This window comes from Panicum virgatum, chromosome 7N, assembly GCF_016808335.1.
Source record: "Panicum virgatum strain AP13 chromosome 7N, P.virgatum_v5, whole genome shotgun sequence".
NCBI classification, from domain to species: Eukaryota; Viridiplantae; Streptophyta; class Magnoliopsida; order Poales; family Poaceae; genus Panicum; species Panicum virgatum.
The window spans coordinates 871,752-886,779 of record NC_053151.1 but is presented as its reverse complement, the minus strand read 5'-3'; the positions used below and the strand labels follow the sequence as shown (position 1 = coordinate 886,779).

The 15,028-nt window shown below is 42.7% G+C and overlaps 1 protein-coding gene and 2 pseudogenes across 2 annotated transcripts; 2 read left to right on the top strand and 1 right to left on the bottom strand.

Annotated features, from left to right (window-relative positions):
* The first annotated feature begins 48 nt into the window (after positions 1-48).
* Positions 49-4,539, top strand: LOC120681703 (annotated as a pseudogene). Its single transcript, XR_005678010.1, has 7 exons — positions 49-259; positions 965-1,210; positions 2,006-2,091; positions 2,811-2,957; positions 3,383-3,506; positions 3,656-3,945; positions 4,102-4,539. The product of XR_005678010.1 is annotated as a probable E3 ubiquitin ligase SUD1 (transcript).
* A 43-nt stretch (positions 4,540-4,582) lies between these two features.
* On the bottom strand, positions 4,583-5,018 carry LOC120681726 (annotated as a pseudogene).
* Positions 5,019-5,676: 658 nt separating this feature from the next.
* LOC120682932 (two-component response regulator ORR12-like) lies at positions 5,677-6,778 on the top strand. The gene is made up of 5 exons (XM_039964943.1): positions 5,677-5,770; positions 6,129-6,175; positions 6,291-6,368; positions 6,520-6,590; positions 6,685-6,778. The coding sequence occupies exons 1-5, from the start codon at positions 5,677-5,679 to the stop codon at positions 6,764-6,766; spliced, it is 372 nt and encodes a 123-aa protein (XP_039820877.1). The 3' UTR covers positions 6,767-6,778.
* The last annotated feature ends 8,250 nt before the right edge of the window (positions 6,779-15,028 follow it).

Genomic DNA, 15,028 nt, shown 5'->3' with positions numbered 1-15,028 from the left:
CAGAAAATTCGACCGCTTTGCGCTTTCTCGGTCACCACCTCCACGTTTGGTATTATTCCTTCCGCCCGCCCGCTCGCTCCGGTCCCTCCCTTGGCCCTCGCTGCTGCCCACGAAAATCCTCGAATCCTCCGAGAGCCCCCAACCCCAAGGGCGGCAGAGGAGGCGTGAGGGGCTAGAGTCCCGTCCGTACGATCGCCGCCCGCCGCCGGTTCGCCACCCCGTTCGCTGGCTTCTCGCGTCCGGAGCGCGGTTCCTCCTGGTGAGTTTCGTGGTCGTTTCTGCGGGCTTCTCGTTTGGGGGTGGGGAGATCGGTGGCATTCTGGTGCGGGGGGCGCGTGGGCTTCTAGAGAATCGGTTCCTGTGGTGTGCGAGTGCTCTTGAGGCGGAATTTCCGGGTGGTTTTGCTGCGATGCGCGGATCCAGCTTTGCTTTCCTCACGGGCGAGTTGCTATTATCGTTTTTTTTCAGTGTTGTGTTCAACCCCATTTCCTCCGCTTTCGCGGCCTGGAATTCTCTCTTAGTTCATTCGGTTGTTCCCAATCACATAGCACTACTCTTCTGCGATCATAGCACTAGTTTTCAAGCGTTCAAGCATCACGTTTTGAGTGGTTAATTTCTAGATGGTATTACTTCACGCCCCGATTCAGGTGTGTGCGAATTTGGTGTAAACTAGAATCGTTTGCTTCCATTAAGTTTGGGTAGAACTCGACCGTTTCTCATGGGTAATTTTGATCTGCGAGTAGTCCGTCAGACCAAGTCTAATGCAACAAGTGCAATTCAATTTCCCTGTACCTAATTACTTAGTCAATGTTCAACTTGGTTGGACCTATGACTTCAGAGCCTTGGCCTTTAGCTCGAATTCTCTGGCTCCATATGGCAAATGCTTTGCTGTGCCCCCTGCTGAAACTGTAATTAATTCACAGTTCTGTTTCTTCATCCCCTGTGTTGGTTGAACTTGTTGCAGTGAGGGCTAGAGGAAGGGAAAAGAACAGCAATGGATACGAACCAGGAGCTGGAAGAGGTGGTCCCAAATGACTCAGACCCTCTTCTCGGAAGGGAGGGCAAGGAGGCGGAGTCATCATCAGTGGAGCTGTCTGCGCCACAACCAGCAACCGTGACCCCGCTGGAGATCGAAGATGAGGAGACCGATGGTTCTTCTGCTGCATGCTGCGGTGCTGCCGCATTTGCCTTGAGGCAGAGTCTGAGATAGGTGATGGTCGTGTATGCTGCCTCAGTTCAGTTTTCTTATGTCGGTTAAATTACTCGTTTCAATTTGGGAATGGTTTATCTGTTGCTAATTTCCTGCCCATTGGTAGCAATAAGAAAAAAAGAATTATGATCACACCTCTTGGGTTCTTGCTCACTTTGTATTGTAGTCCAAAAACAGTTTTATATACTGCATTTTCTTGTGTGTCTAGTTGAATACGCTATGATTTAGGATACACACTAGCAAATGGGATTTATGAATGATCTCTGACCTGAACCATTACCAGATAGCTCAAACGTCGAGTTAAGGTTGCAGCAGTACCTACGACAACATGCAAGATGCACAGCTGACTAGCTTACAAATCGTTATCGCTTTTCCTATGCTGCTGCTATACAAATTGAAATCTGGCTTGTTATGTTGTCAACATCTTACAAGGGTGCAACTAATTTAATGATTGTCCTGGAGAAGCTCAGCAATGCTGTTGTGATATCTGAGGACTAAAGCCAACTGTAAGTTCTAGTTCTGTCAGCCAAAGACAATGAACAAGTCCCTTTTTTATCATGATGGACAGCTGCCATTTTGTTTTTTTTTTGTTTTTTTTTGCCATTCTTGTATGAAGCAAACAAATTTGTTTTCATACGTCAGAACTTTCGCATCTGGGGGCTAAATATTGCTTTTATACAAGACTCATTGAATTATTAATTGAATGCTTCAGTTTTCCTTTTGCTACCCATCAACAACTAATTGAACTGATGTAATCTTCTGCACTCCTGTGCATGTTTCATTTTTTTGCTGCAGGTGATGAATTGATATCACCTTGCATGTGCAAAGGAACTCAGCAGTTTGTTCACCGTTCATGCCTTGATCACTGGCATTCTGTTAAGGTATGTTGAAATCTTCCTTATACTTTGCATACCAATTTGAACTCAAAACACATGATATATGTTTTTTGCTTCCCCTTTGTCTTGTCAATGCTGCATATCTTTAGGTTCGTATAGTTGCAACATGAAGACATCCACACTAAATAGAGGAAATGTATCACATAGGAAACGTGCAAAAATGCACATTACTGGTTGAAGTAATGATCATGCAGTTATTCTTAGTCAGGCCTGTTTTTTTTTAAAAAAAAAATCTTAGTCAGATCCTGTGTACTGTACAAGAGTAGGAAACAACAATGCGGCCTAGGTGTTTATGCTCCTCAAATGCACAAGAGCCCTGCCTTTTCCTTCATTAACAATTTTTTTTTAATTGGCAGATTCTGATATTGCAAAGATGCTATCAGAATAAAATTTTGACATGTAGCAGCAAATATGCTGCCAATTTTGAGCTGCATCTCTCCAGGCTATCATATTTCAGCTTGGTTCGGAGGGTACACTGTAAAACAAGTGTGTTGATTACAATCTGTTCCATTTTAAGTCTAGGTTGATTGTTTACTTTTAGGAGTATTTTTGCGGTTTTACCAACCTTTTGGTGATCATTGCTAGCTAGGTGCTGTAGAATATGGATGCAAGTCTTTTACTATTATCTCATTATGTTGTATCCTGTTCAGATATAATGGAAGGAAAAACAAAGTTATTTGCTTGTGTCTCGTTATGCTATGTAGGAAGGATTTGCATTTTCCCACTGCACAACGTGCAAAGCTCAATTTCATCTTAGGGTGGAGACTTGGGAGGACAACTCATGGCGTAAAATGAAGTTCCGGATATTTGTTGCAAGAGATGTGCTCCTTGTATTTCTTGCCGTACAGCTTGTAAGCACTAAATATCCATTTGCAAAATAAAGTTCATCATCTTCATCTCTAGAAATCTTTTCCTTGTAATTCTTCATCTGCAACTTATATAAAGTTACTACATTTGAAAGCAATTATGCCCCTTAGGCATCATCTGTTGAGTTTTTCAAGTTCTGTTAAACAATGAAAATACACCCAAACCTGCATTTTTTTTGCTGCATTATTCACATAGTTTTTACAGAAATTAGGGCATTTAGATGAAGAAAATTGTTTTGTTTCAGTGCTGTTTCACTCAATTCTTGGATACAAGTCTTATAGCTGATATGTAGCATGTAATAAAAAGAAACTTGTTCTTGAAAATACAATTCCAATGTTAGGTCAATTTGTTCTGATATCCAAGTTCAAGGAACAGAACCACTTATATGCATTGTTTTCCATTGTTGCAGACTATTGCTATTATTGGTGCAATTGCATACTTTCTAGACAGGGATGGAAGTTTCCGGAACAGTTTCAGTGATGGTTGGGATCGCTTCTTGTCAAAGCACCCAATACCATTCTACTATTGCATAGGTACACAAATCATCTGTTTTCCTTGTCCATAATCATGATGCCTCTGTATTTTTGATATTTGCATTTGAATTTTTAGTTCTTATACAGAAGAACTTATTATTCCTCGGTCAAAGTTTGAAGTCTGTTATGACTGAATGTTGGAACTGCAGGTGTTGTTGTTTTCTTTGTGCTGCTTGGATTCTTTGGGTTGATAGTGCACTGCTCATCCTTCAACGACCACCAGGATCCATGCCTAGCTGGGTGCCGGAACTGCTGCTATGGTTGGGGCATCCTTGACTGCCTGCCTGCTTCCTTGGAGGCTTGTTTTGCCCTGGTGTTGGTGTTCATTGTTGTGTTTGCTATCCTCGGCATCGCCTACGGCTTCCTGGCCGCCACCATGGCTGTCCAGAGGATCTGGCAGAGGCACTATCACATTCTGACAAAAAGGGTGCTAACGAAGGCAAGAAACTCGCTCCCAGATGTGTTCATATTGAATCAAGAAAATAAAACGTGCAATCCATTCAAATCCTAAGTATCCAAGTATCTTAGTCCTGTCAGTCTTTATAGTTGCGCAGCAAATTTCGGATCAGCTTAATCTTGTATTTCTAATATGCAGGAATACATGGTGGAAGACCTTCACGGCAACTACACGGCTCCAAAGCTTGATCCGGAACACGAGGAGCGGCTGAAGATGATCAAGCTCCTCTAGGGAGAGGTGCCTGCCTGAATTCTGAAGATGCTTCATGGCAACCTCATCAACATGACAACATGGCCCATCCTCTTTCGTTCCAGATCATAGAAGGAAAAAGGCACCTTGAGTTCTAGGCTACTGTACAGATGAAAATCCTGCTTCAACCTGTACCGAACACCATCAGCTGAAACAATCCAGAGATTCTGCTGGGCTTCACGTTTTACCCTCGGGCTAATTCCATCGACTACGTGTAGTGCCTGTAATGTTTGATGTGCATTGTTCCTGGATGTGAACGCCTGTCCGATTGAAGATTCTGTTGTCTGAATTGATCCCCTGTGATCTCTTTGCGTTTTGGCATCTGAATTAGATCTGCTCTCGATGCATCTGATGTTCAGCAACTGCGTGCTAATGTCAACTGCCTTTCATCTTATTATTCCCTCGATTGCTGTTACTATTACATGATCAAGTACACCATCACTGTTTTTACATGGCACATACTTTCACTGGCTCACACGGTAGTAAGTTAACAGAGCGCATCAACGGCTACCCCCCGTCGGTGCCGGTAACGCCGAGGTCGGGCATGCCATCCTCCTTGCCGGCGCCGAACACCGGCCCGCCCTTGCCTGCAGTGTCCTCGACCGTGTCCTCCAGCTTCCTGACGGGCAGCCCGCGCTCGTACTTGCCGGAACGGAGCTCCGTCCTCGGAGCCTACCGCTGCTCCTGGGCGCTGCCGCCGGTGGCAGGCGGCGCCGACGTGTAGGTGGTCGCCGTGAAGGCCCCCTTCGGCTGAGCTCCTTGCGCGCCGGACATGAGCACGACGCTCCTGCTCCTGTGCCGCTGTTCGCTCCAGGTGTGGCTGAAGCCTGAATGGTGTGGGGCACTGGTGCTGTAGGTGGGTGTGCAGTGAGCTGCTCTGCCTTTGCTTAAGAACGTTCCTGGGGATCATAAGACCATTACAACCCTTCAAATTCTAGGTCCAAGATTTACTTACCACGCCTACCTTAAGATGAAACAAATTACTATTGCTTAACATAGTAACAACAAATTACTTCTATGCGCTGGCAAAATATGGCTAGGGTCCATTCGAGATACATTATATATCTTAAGGATATGCTAACTTGTCGTGTAGCAAGATATGTATTGATCATTAAATTCTCACTACTATTTATGTCTTTTCTCTACTGTGAGGATATAAGTTTACCTGCAAATTGATTATATATCTTAATCATATCATCATCATAGCTACAAACTCATCTCTATCTTAAAAGATAGCACCAGTATAGCCTCAAGCTCGATTATATATCTTAAGGATATAGACGGTAAAGCTGCAAGTAACTATATCTATCTTAGAGATAGAGCTAGTACAGCCGCGAATGACTATATAAACAGCCCCATTCTCGGTTTGTTCCGTCAACAACATTGCAGTATAAACAGTCTTATATCAAAGGTTTGCAATCTCTTCGCCCAAAGGAAGAAAGCTGAAGTTGTGTAGAGAGTACCATGGCCACCGATGCCCCTCATGTTCTTGTAGTTGACGATACATTTCTTGATCGTCTTGTGGCATACCGGGTCCTTAAGGGTAGTAACATTCAAGGTGCAATATGACTATTATGAATCTTTCTACTCCATTCTACAATTAGTCTTTTAGTTATATTGCTTATCAGGTTTTATTGTTTATTTTTTTTCACAATTCTTGAAATTGGATAAAAGTAGTACATAGTAGGGATTTACGATTCTATACTAGCATTGATGTACTTCTGTAATGTTGTGGTTGATATTTTCTTACTGTAACATGATTTGGCTTTAAATATAGAATAAATAGGAAATTTTAAAATTTATAATAGGTATAATGTCAAGCTATTTCAGTGTCTCTAGTCTTCTTTATGTTCACAAAATAAGTGTTTCAATGTTCAATAATTCTTATTATCGCTACAAATATTATTATATTGCAGTGACTATTAAGGAGGGTCCAAAGCAAGCCTTGGAGTTTCTAAATATGGTATATCAATAGTTTTATATAGTTTTTGCGAATGATATTGACACAGATGCACTTACTTAATTAGTTTATTTGGTTATGAACTTTTTGACATGTTCTACATAATCATTCTATGTAGGAACATGATGTGAAGTTGATTCTGACTGATTATTGTATGCCTGATATGATTGGGTATGATCTTCTAATGGAGGTTAAGGTAGAGTTCTTTCATAAATTTTAAAAAAACTTTTTGTTTTCATTGTGCCACATATAGTTTCATTGACATATGTTATGTTGAATTTTGTACCTAACATCTCTAAATATTGGAAAACATTATTTATTAACAAAATTTGTTTAATTCACTCAAGGAATCACCTAAGCTGAAGCACATTCCTGTGGTGATCATGTCCTCTGACAACATCCCTGAAAGGATGAAAAAGTGAGTGAAGATTAGAACTATCGAGTCATTGCATCAGATAGACAATTATTACTATATGTATTCACTTTATATTGTGCACACCTTTTGTATGTAGGTGCTTGGATGCAGGGGCGAAGGAGTATATCATTAAGCCTCTCAGTGCTGTTGACGTGCCCCGTATTCTGAGTTACATTTGATGAGATGATGTGGGTAACAAATAAAGGACTACATGAACTCCTATGTAGGGTTCCATGTTTCTAGTTCTCTAGTTGTCGTTATTTACATTTCACCATGTGTAGTCATGTTTATGTTTTTCTGCTATCTAATTCAACCTCTATCAGACAGTGATGTGGTTTTTATTACATTCATATAATATCTAGTTTCGTGTAAACCTAAATTCGTGATGGAGACTTTGTATCAGAAACTAGTCAGACTTGGACATTGCCAGAGCAAACAAGGGAGGACAAGACAGATTGTGTTCTTCCTTTTGCCGCTAGGCCTTGCACAAATTTCCACGTCTATTGCTTTAATTCTTCTCCAAATTTGGTTCAGAAGCCTTCTAAAATGTATTCCATGACTTCTAGATGGCCCGTCTATAACACATCCATGAATTAACTTTGAGCTCAAATCAATACATTAGTAGCCTCCATGTTTCCTAAACTGACATTAATTCAATGAATCGCTGTGTGATATCTGTAAATCCTACTTTCTTGACCATGGGTAATACTTAAGTCATGATGGGCTCAAATAGACTTCAAACGGGGCAAGTCTAATCATACCAAAGCCATCTAGACCCTTGACCATGCCCCATTGCTCCACATGCATGGCTTGGAGTAGCCCTTCAAGTTGGCAAGCTGAAACTTGGCTTTTGGGTACCATTTTATGTTTTTTAATCAAAACACATGAAAATAACATAGTTATGCAAATTGTCATAAGTAGGCAAAAATAATCAACATTGATTACTACTGCATAAAGATAAAAGAAAAAAAAATCTCTATTTGTCACTAGGGAAGCTGAGGCTTCTTTATCTGATACTATTCAACACAGTTGAACTTTTATTCCTTATTTGACACTTTCGTGAACTTTTATTCCTTATTTGACACTTTCGTGGATTCTAATGGGTGAGCAACATAGCGTTTGGGGTGAGTAGGCTGCTATTTAGGAGATAGAGCATGTCTTTTGTAGGCCTTGTTTAAGGATTCAATTTTAATTCGTGCAAGGTGCATACAAAACATCTCAATAGTCATTCTCAGTTGAAATTGCCTATTTTCATCTTGTTATTTAAATTATTTCTAGCTAATTTTATACATATGTACAAGTTATTATAACTATTTTTTATCAATATGGTAAAAAACATGTAATCCGTGTAATATCATATACATGTCGTGTGCACAATTTACACTACACAGACCCACACCGACCGTTTAGCGTCTACTGTTTAGGTGAAAAATGATTATACATATGTGGGAAAACATATTAGATTCTTTTCAAGGCTATTTTTATATATGTCTGAAACATCTGACGAGATTCTAGACATGAAAATGCATGAAATTCAAAAGTTAGTCACTAAACATTTTTTAGAACTTTTTCAAGCATCATTATGACGGCATTTACCTGCATGAGGTTTAAACTTAAAAGGAAAAAGTCTTTAAACTTAAAAGGAAAAAGTCTAAGTTACTCTTCTAAACTATAGCGAAAGTTTGGATAACCCCATACACTATCGTTTGGTTAATTTTACACCTCAAACTATGCCCTTTGGTTCTAATACAATTTGTCTTTTTTATTTCTTCATGCATATGTGGAATTTTAAGTTGAACTTTTACAAGACGATAGTACACATCATAACACATTTTAGAAATACATCATAATTTTGTATCATTATTTTGGTAGGTTAGGGTATTTAATAATAAATTAACCATTGAAGAACAAAATTATATGAAAATAATACTGAAAAATTATAACAAAATTTTTTAATATGTATTGTGATGTCCACTATTGCTATGCAAAATTTGAAATTAAAATTCAACTTGTGTATGGAGAAACAAAAAAGATAAATTTTATATAGGGGTAAAATGGACTAAATTGCATAATTTAGGGAGTAAATTGAACCAAATGATAGTTTAGGGGGTCATTTAAACTTTGGCTATACTTGAAGGGAGTAAATTAATTTTTTTTCAACTTAAAAAACAGATGGGCGGTATGAAGCTATGAATGGACTGAATTTGGGCCCAACATCACGGGCTTGGAACCTAACCTGGCCCAATTGCGTGTGCTTCGATGAGCCCGGGCTAGGCAGATTCCCGGCCCATGGCAGCCCGTTCAACATCGCAAACAAGAGTCTTTGACATACATACCATTAAGAAAGTTCGGTGTGCCATACATTGTAACAGCCCACATTTTTAAGAGCATGGATTAACCCTAAGTGAATAGGGTTAAAAGAATAAAAAGGAGAAGAGATGAGAAACAAAGGAAAAGAATGAAGGAAAGTGAAACTTAATCAAATTTGGTCAAAATTCATTCATGTTTGAAAAGTTGGCAGGTCAAACTCTCTGAAGAGTGTCAAACAGCAGATTATGTCGACAAGAAGTCAAACTATAGGTTTGAAATTCAAATTCAAAGAAAAAGAGTGAGGATTGACTTAATTGCAGGAAATGACGAAAATGGCCAAGTAGCCATGTTTACTAGTCAATAACTTGACATTTGCTGACTAAGTCAACCTTGGCTTGGCATAGAAAAGATAGTGCAAAGTATCAACTTTGCAATGGTGCTAAGTTTGGGAAGTTTAAATGGTGTTTTGATCATGTTTGAAAGCTTCCAAGTTTGAAGGAAACAACAATTCAGCAAAAACAGAGATTCTGCCAAGTCTGAAAATAGTGGTGAGTGGCCATGTTTAGAGGTGAATAAAACGACATCGCATGCAATAATTTTGTGCGAAAAGTACCAAAGTGGAAACTTATATGTATATTATTCAAATTTATACTATTTGGATATATGGAAAATGGCAAGAAGCAATTTAAATTTGAATGCAAAAAGTGCTAAGTGGAATGTTTTTGCTGAAAATTCTGAAACTCGTTTAAACCAGCCATTTTCAGGGCTATTTTTGACTACCATAGAGGCAAAATTTGAGGAGATGACTGAAAGAAAAATGTAGCCTAATGTTAGGACTACAACTTTTGTTTTGGGATATTTCAATGTTAAGTGGGAAAATTTGGAAAAAAGTGCACTACAAGAATCAGGTTCAGCAAAGTTCAGGATGAATTTGATTTTACAGTGATGTTCAGGGCCGATTTTGAGTATGATTAAGGACGAATCAGGAGAAGTTCATATGGAGATAAATGTTGAGGAATGTACCCTATACAAGTTTTATATTGGGATATTTCGAAGTTTACTAATGGAATTAGGAGAAAAAGAGGCTCAAAATTCAGGGTTCATGCTGAAAGGAAGTTGTTTCAGATATATTCAGATTTTAGCAAATGGGAACAGCAATGTTCAGAGCGCTTTCTGAGCAAGTTAGAGCTCGAATCGAGGAAGGTGCACAACACGAAAATGATAGCTGGATAAGCCCTCTAAAACTTCTACTTTGGACTATTTCAAAGTTTCTTACCGAAATTTGGAGAATTAGGGACCTGAACATGGGGTTTTCATTTGGGTTCAGAAGAGCAAGGGAGGAGCAGAGACAGAACAGAGCTCGGGTTCACCCAGTTCAATGAATCTGGCAGCAAGAAATTGAACCGGCCACGCGTCGATTCGAGCTCGTGCCAGCAGCAATCAATCAAGCATGAGGTGGCACTCAAGGGAGGCGGTAAGAATTTGAATAAGACTGCATTAACAGTGTTTCATCGTCATCCACAGGCAGTTCAGCTCCCCTCACGCTCCCTCCCTGTTCTTGCCAAAATCCGTCGTCCTCGCTCGCTCCCAGTTCGATTCCTCGCATACGCAGTATCATCAGCTTCCCCTTGATCGATTCTGACAGTTCCTAGCCCTTGCCGTCGACCACCGCTGCCGGCCCGCCATCATCTTCCACGTTCTGGTCGCCATAGAGCAGAGGAGCTAGGTCGCCGGTGAGCCCTAAGTCCCCCGGGTTCTGAGTGGTGCTTGGTTTGTCTAGGAGGTGGTCTAAAGGTCGTAGATGGTGTATCAATCGTTTGTTGGCCGATTCCGGGCGTGTTCTCGCCGGAACGCGAGCTCGCCGCCGCGGCCATGGCGCGGCCGCCGGGGGCGCCGCGGGGCCCTGTTCTCCGGCGCCTCCAGGGCCTGTTTGTCAACGGGGAGAGCTTTAGGGTGTATAGGCGATGCTCCTTCTCCCCGGAATCTGGCCGGTGCAGGCCGGGTGTGGCCGGCCACCGCCGCCCGAGCTCTGGCTCGGTGCCGGCCATGGCGGCGCGGCTACAGGCTAGGAGAGAGAGAGAGAGAGAGGGGTTCTTGGGGGTCCATGGGCGCAGGGCATAGGAGTTTCTGGGGCGCGCGCCCGGACTGGCCTCCGGCCGCCGGCGAGGCCGCCGGGGCTGCCGCTCCCCCTGCCGTGCGCGCTTAGAAGCAGAGCAGAGGAGAGGAGCTAAGAGAGAAAGAAAAGAAAGAGTAAGGGGCTAAGTGAAAGAAAAGAAGAAGAGAGGGGCTTAGGTGGGAAGGAGAGAGAAGTCTAGGGGGTTTTGTGCAAATAAACCTAGTTTAGATTTTAATTATTTGTATTAACTTGTTTTATGCGCTATAAATTGTAGATAAATCCTAAATTAGTGAAACCGATTTTATTAGGTTTGTATATTTTTCTTTACGCATTAAAAATATAAAAGCCCTAGGTTAATATTATGGATTAATATTTATTTATTTTCCTTATTTATAAGGGATTTAAATAAATAATTAATTCCTTATTCCATGTAATAATAAAATATGGATAACACTTAACCCATGGTTAGAAAATAATAGGAATAATAATAAATAGGAAATTAGGATTTTCTTAGTATAGAATAATTCAAGTTAAAAATTTGTTTAGGCTTGATTAATTAGGATTAAATTGTGGTAAGAGTTTTTAAGTATGTGCTAGGTGTTGGATTACAACTTTATAAGGGTATAAAGTTGTAGTTCAATTCTTCCAAATGCCTTGCATTCATGCGCTAACACTGCATATCATCGCGATCAGAATTCGATCGAGGTCGTCCGAGTCGAGTTCGTCGAGCCGTTGCCTGAGGAGTTAATAAGAATAAAGCTCATACAAGAACTTCAAAGTTGAATCGTCAAGTCGTTGCCTGAGGAGTTAATAAGAATAAAGCTCATACAAGAACTTCAAAGTTGAACCTTCACCTTCCGAATCGGAGCAAGGCAAGCACCGGAGCATCTACGCCTACTAATTTCAATTAACTTATATTATTATTTATGTATTGCATTTAAATGCTTAAGTCTAGGAGATGCTTGAAACCCAATTGATGCATGTTCAACATCCTTGACTTAAGGACATCTTTGCCACCTTCCCAACTATTTTAGTTGAACCAAGTGTCTAAAAGAAACCTACACTAAAAGCAACTAAAGGGTTCAAATATTACACAAAGGTTCACTTGGTACAACAAGGCAGTGGTTAATGTCGGATATGGTGGTCGTTGAGTACAGAGCAAAAAAGGAGTTCTGACCCGGTACTCACTTCCAAATAAAGAATAAGGAACTATGGTATGTTTGACCGTAGAGAGAGTGGAACCTACCGGTCATATGCTGACATATGGAACCAGTAAGCCCGGTAGCTTGGTTGACCTAAATACTTGAATCCAGTTGTACCCCACTCGATGTGGAATTGGTGGCGGGGTCGTAGCCTGAAACCCGTGTTGAGATCAGGCCCGACGGGGGGTCCTTCATGGGGGTGCAAACCCGGGTGTTGGTATGCTTGGTTCAGGGTTTAGTATCTTCCTCATGAAAGGTTGCCACGTGCGGTTTATGAGAAACTTGTACGTGACGTGTGATCCGGTATCCCCTGCAGGTTGTAAAATCGATTCGAATCGCCGCAATTCTCGGACATGAATGCCGCTTGATCTCGCTTAAACATCGTAACTAATTACGATGCAACCAGTATAAAAGTTGTTTCTTGTGAACCTAGAGGTATCTTGGTGCCTGTATATTATAGTTATTATTGAACTAGTGTCTTTATGTAAGTCCTTAATTAGGTATGGTCACTGTTTGGGAGTCCAAATGTTTGAAAAATGAGCCAGTCCACCAAATACAACCTTGCATGCTCCTTGATTCTTTATATAGTTATACTGGTATAGTCGGGTTAGTCTTGCTGAGTACCTTTGTACTCAGTGTTTGTGCTTTAATTGTTTTAACAGTGCCGCCGGAAGAACCAAAGAGGAGGGAAGCACCAAGACCCGGAGTGTATGTTGAGTCCATATACCTCCAGATGTTTTATAAACTCTTGTGAGATTAGGCATGCATGTTATCCAACCCTACGACGGTAGAATCTACATTTTGAAACTCTGTAGAACTGGTTTGCATTAAGGGTTGTGCATATTGTAAAATAAATCTAATCTGATTTTCTAATATACCATTAACATCTGTGTGTAATATCTGATGCTCCAAAGCAAAATGATCCTGTACGTGTATCTGAGACATGGTTGTTGGTGGTTGAATCGGGTGAAACCCGACGGACTACCGGATTTGTTCCGTTTTAAGAGCGTTAGCTAGATTATCCTCGATAGGGTAATCAGGCGCTCTTAAACCGGGATAAATTGGGCAGTTCCGCCACATACATGCCACTAAAAAGTTGGATGGGTCATCTATGCCATCGCGCGAACTTATTTTGACATGTGTGCCATTCCATCCATATTCCGTTAGAACTTAATATAGTTAGAGGACTTACAGGTGGGACCCACCAATTCAAATGACCATTGTGCCCTTGGGTGTATAGTTCACATGAGTTTTTTTTTGGAAACAAGAGCTGAGGAGAGCCTCTCCTCAACAGAGGAGCAGAGGTGGCTCTCTCTCTCGCCTCTCGCTTGCGCGTGCGCCGCCATGGTCGTCACAGCCACGAGCCGCGCCGCTGCCGCCCAGACCACGCCGTGCCTCCCCTACTCGCGCGCGAATGCCGTCGCCGCACGCCTGCGCCCCCGGCCGCCTGCAAGCCACGTGCGCTGCGCCGCCGCACCTCCACGCCGAGCTCGCCACAGAGCACCTTTCCCCGACCCTCCTCCGCCCGAGCAAGCCACGCCACTAGCTTCGCCTCATCTCGGTGAAGCTCCCCGACCGCCCCGCCCTGCCAATTTCGCCGGAACAGAAGCCGTCGCCGGAGCCTGCATGGCCACTGCCCCTGCTCTGGTCGAGCCCCTTCCTCCGCCCCACCCCGAACCAAATCAACCCCGCAGCCGGCTTCACCTTGCCCCCAGGAAGCTCACCGACCCCTTCCCCACCGCTCATGACCGCCGGAGCGCTGCCGCCGCCGCTAGCCACCACCGCCGGCTGTCGGAGCTCGTGGAGCCACCGCCTCGGACCATCTCCCCTCGTACCAAGTATACCAATGGGTGCGCCTCGGCCTCCTCCGCCTTTCCCCCACCCTAGCCCACGCCACCGGCAAGCCCCCTCGCCGGAATCCGGCCGGCAAGCGCCGTCCTCTTCTGTTTCCTCTGTTTCCCCCTGCTCGCCGTGCCACTCTGCCCTCCGCGCCGCCACTCGCCGGCTCGCTTTCTCGCCGTGCCCGCCACGCCCCCCACGCCGACGGAGCAGGGGAGGGCTGTGCCGCGCTTCGCAGCCTGCGCCATGGCCCCGCGCGTGGCCGCCGCTGTGGAAGGCCATGCCCGCCGCCGTCCATGCCCAATGCGAACGCCATGCTTGCCATCGGGGAAGGCCGTGCCCGCCGCGACCGGCCGGCCCCACACACCGCCCCGCGCGAAGGAGGGAGGAAGACGCTGTGGGAGTAAAAAAAGAAGGGACACGGGGAGAGAGACACTAGGGGGGGGGGGGGGAGACATCGAATCCTCTCCAACCAGGAACCAGTAGGGCAAACCAGTCTTTCTCCCTCTCCGTTAGTGACTGTTAGACCTCTTCCTGTCCAAATTGGCATGTATATCACAAAAAATTCGCGCGATGGCATATATGACTCATCCAACTTTTTAGTGGCATGTATGGCACATCCAACATTTTTAGATTTTTTCAAGCATCATTATGACGGCATTTACCTGCATGAGGTTTAAACTTAAAAGGAAAAAGTCTAAGTTACTCTTCTGAACTATAGCGAAAGTTTGGATAACCCCGTAAACTATCGTTTGGTTAATTTTACACCTCAAACTATGTCCTTTGGTTCTAATACAATTTGTCTTTTTTATTTCTTCATGCATATGTGGAATTTTAAGTTGAAATTTTACAAGACGATAGTACACATCATAACACATTTTAGAAATACATCATAATTTTGTATCATTATTTTGGTAGGTTAGGGTATTTAATAATAAATTAACCATTGAAGTACAAAATTATATGAAAATTAA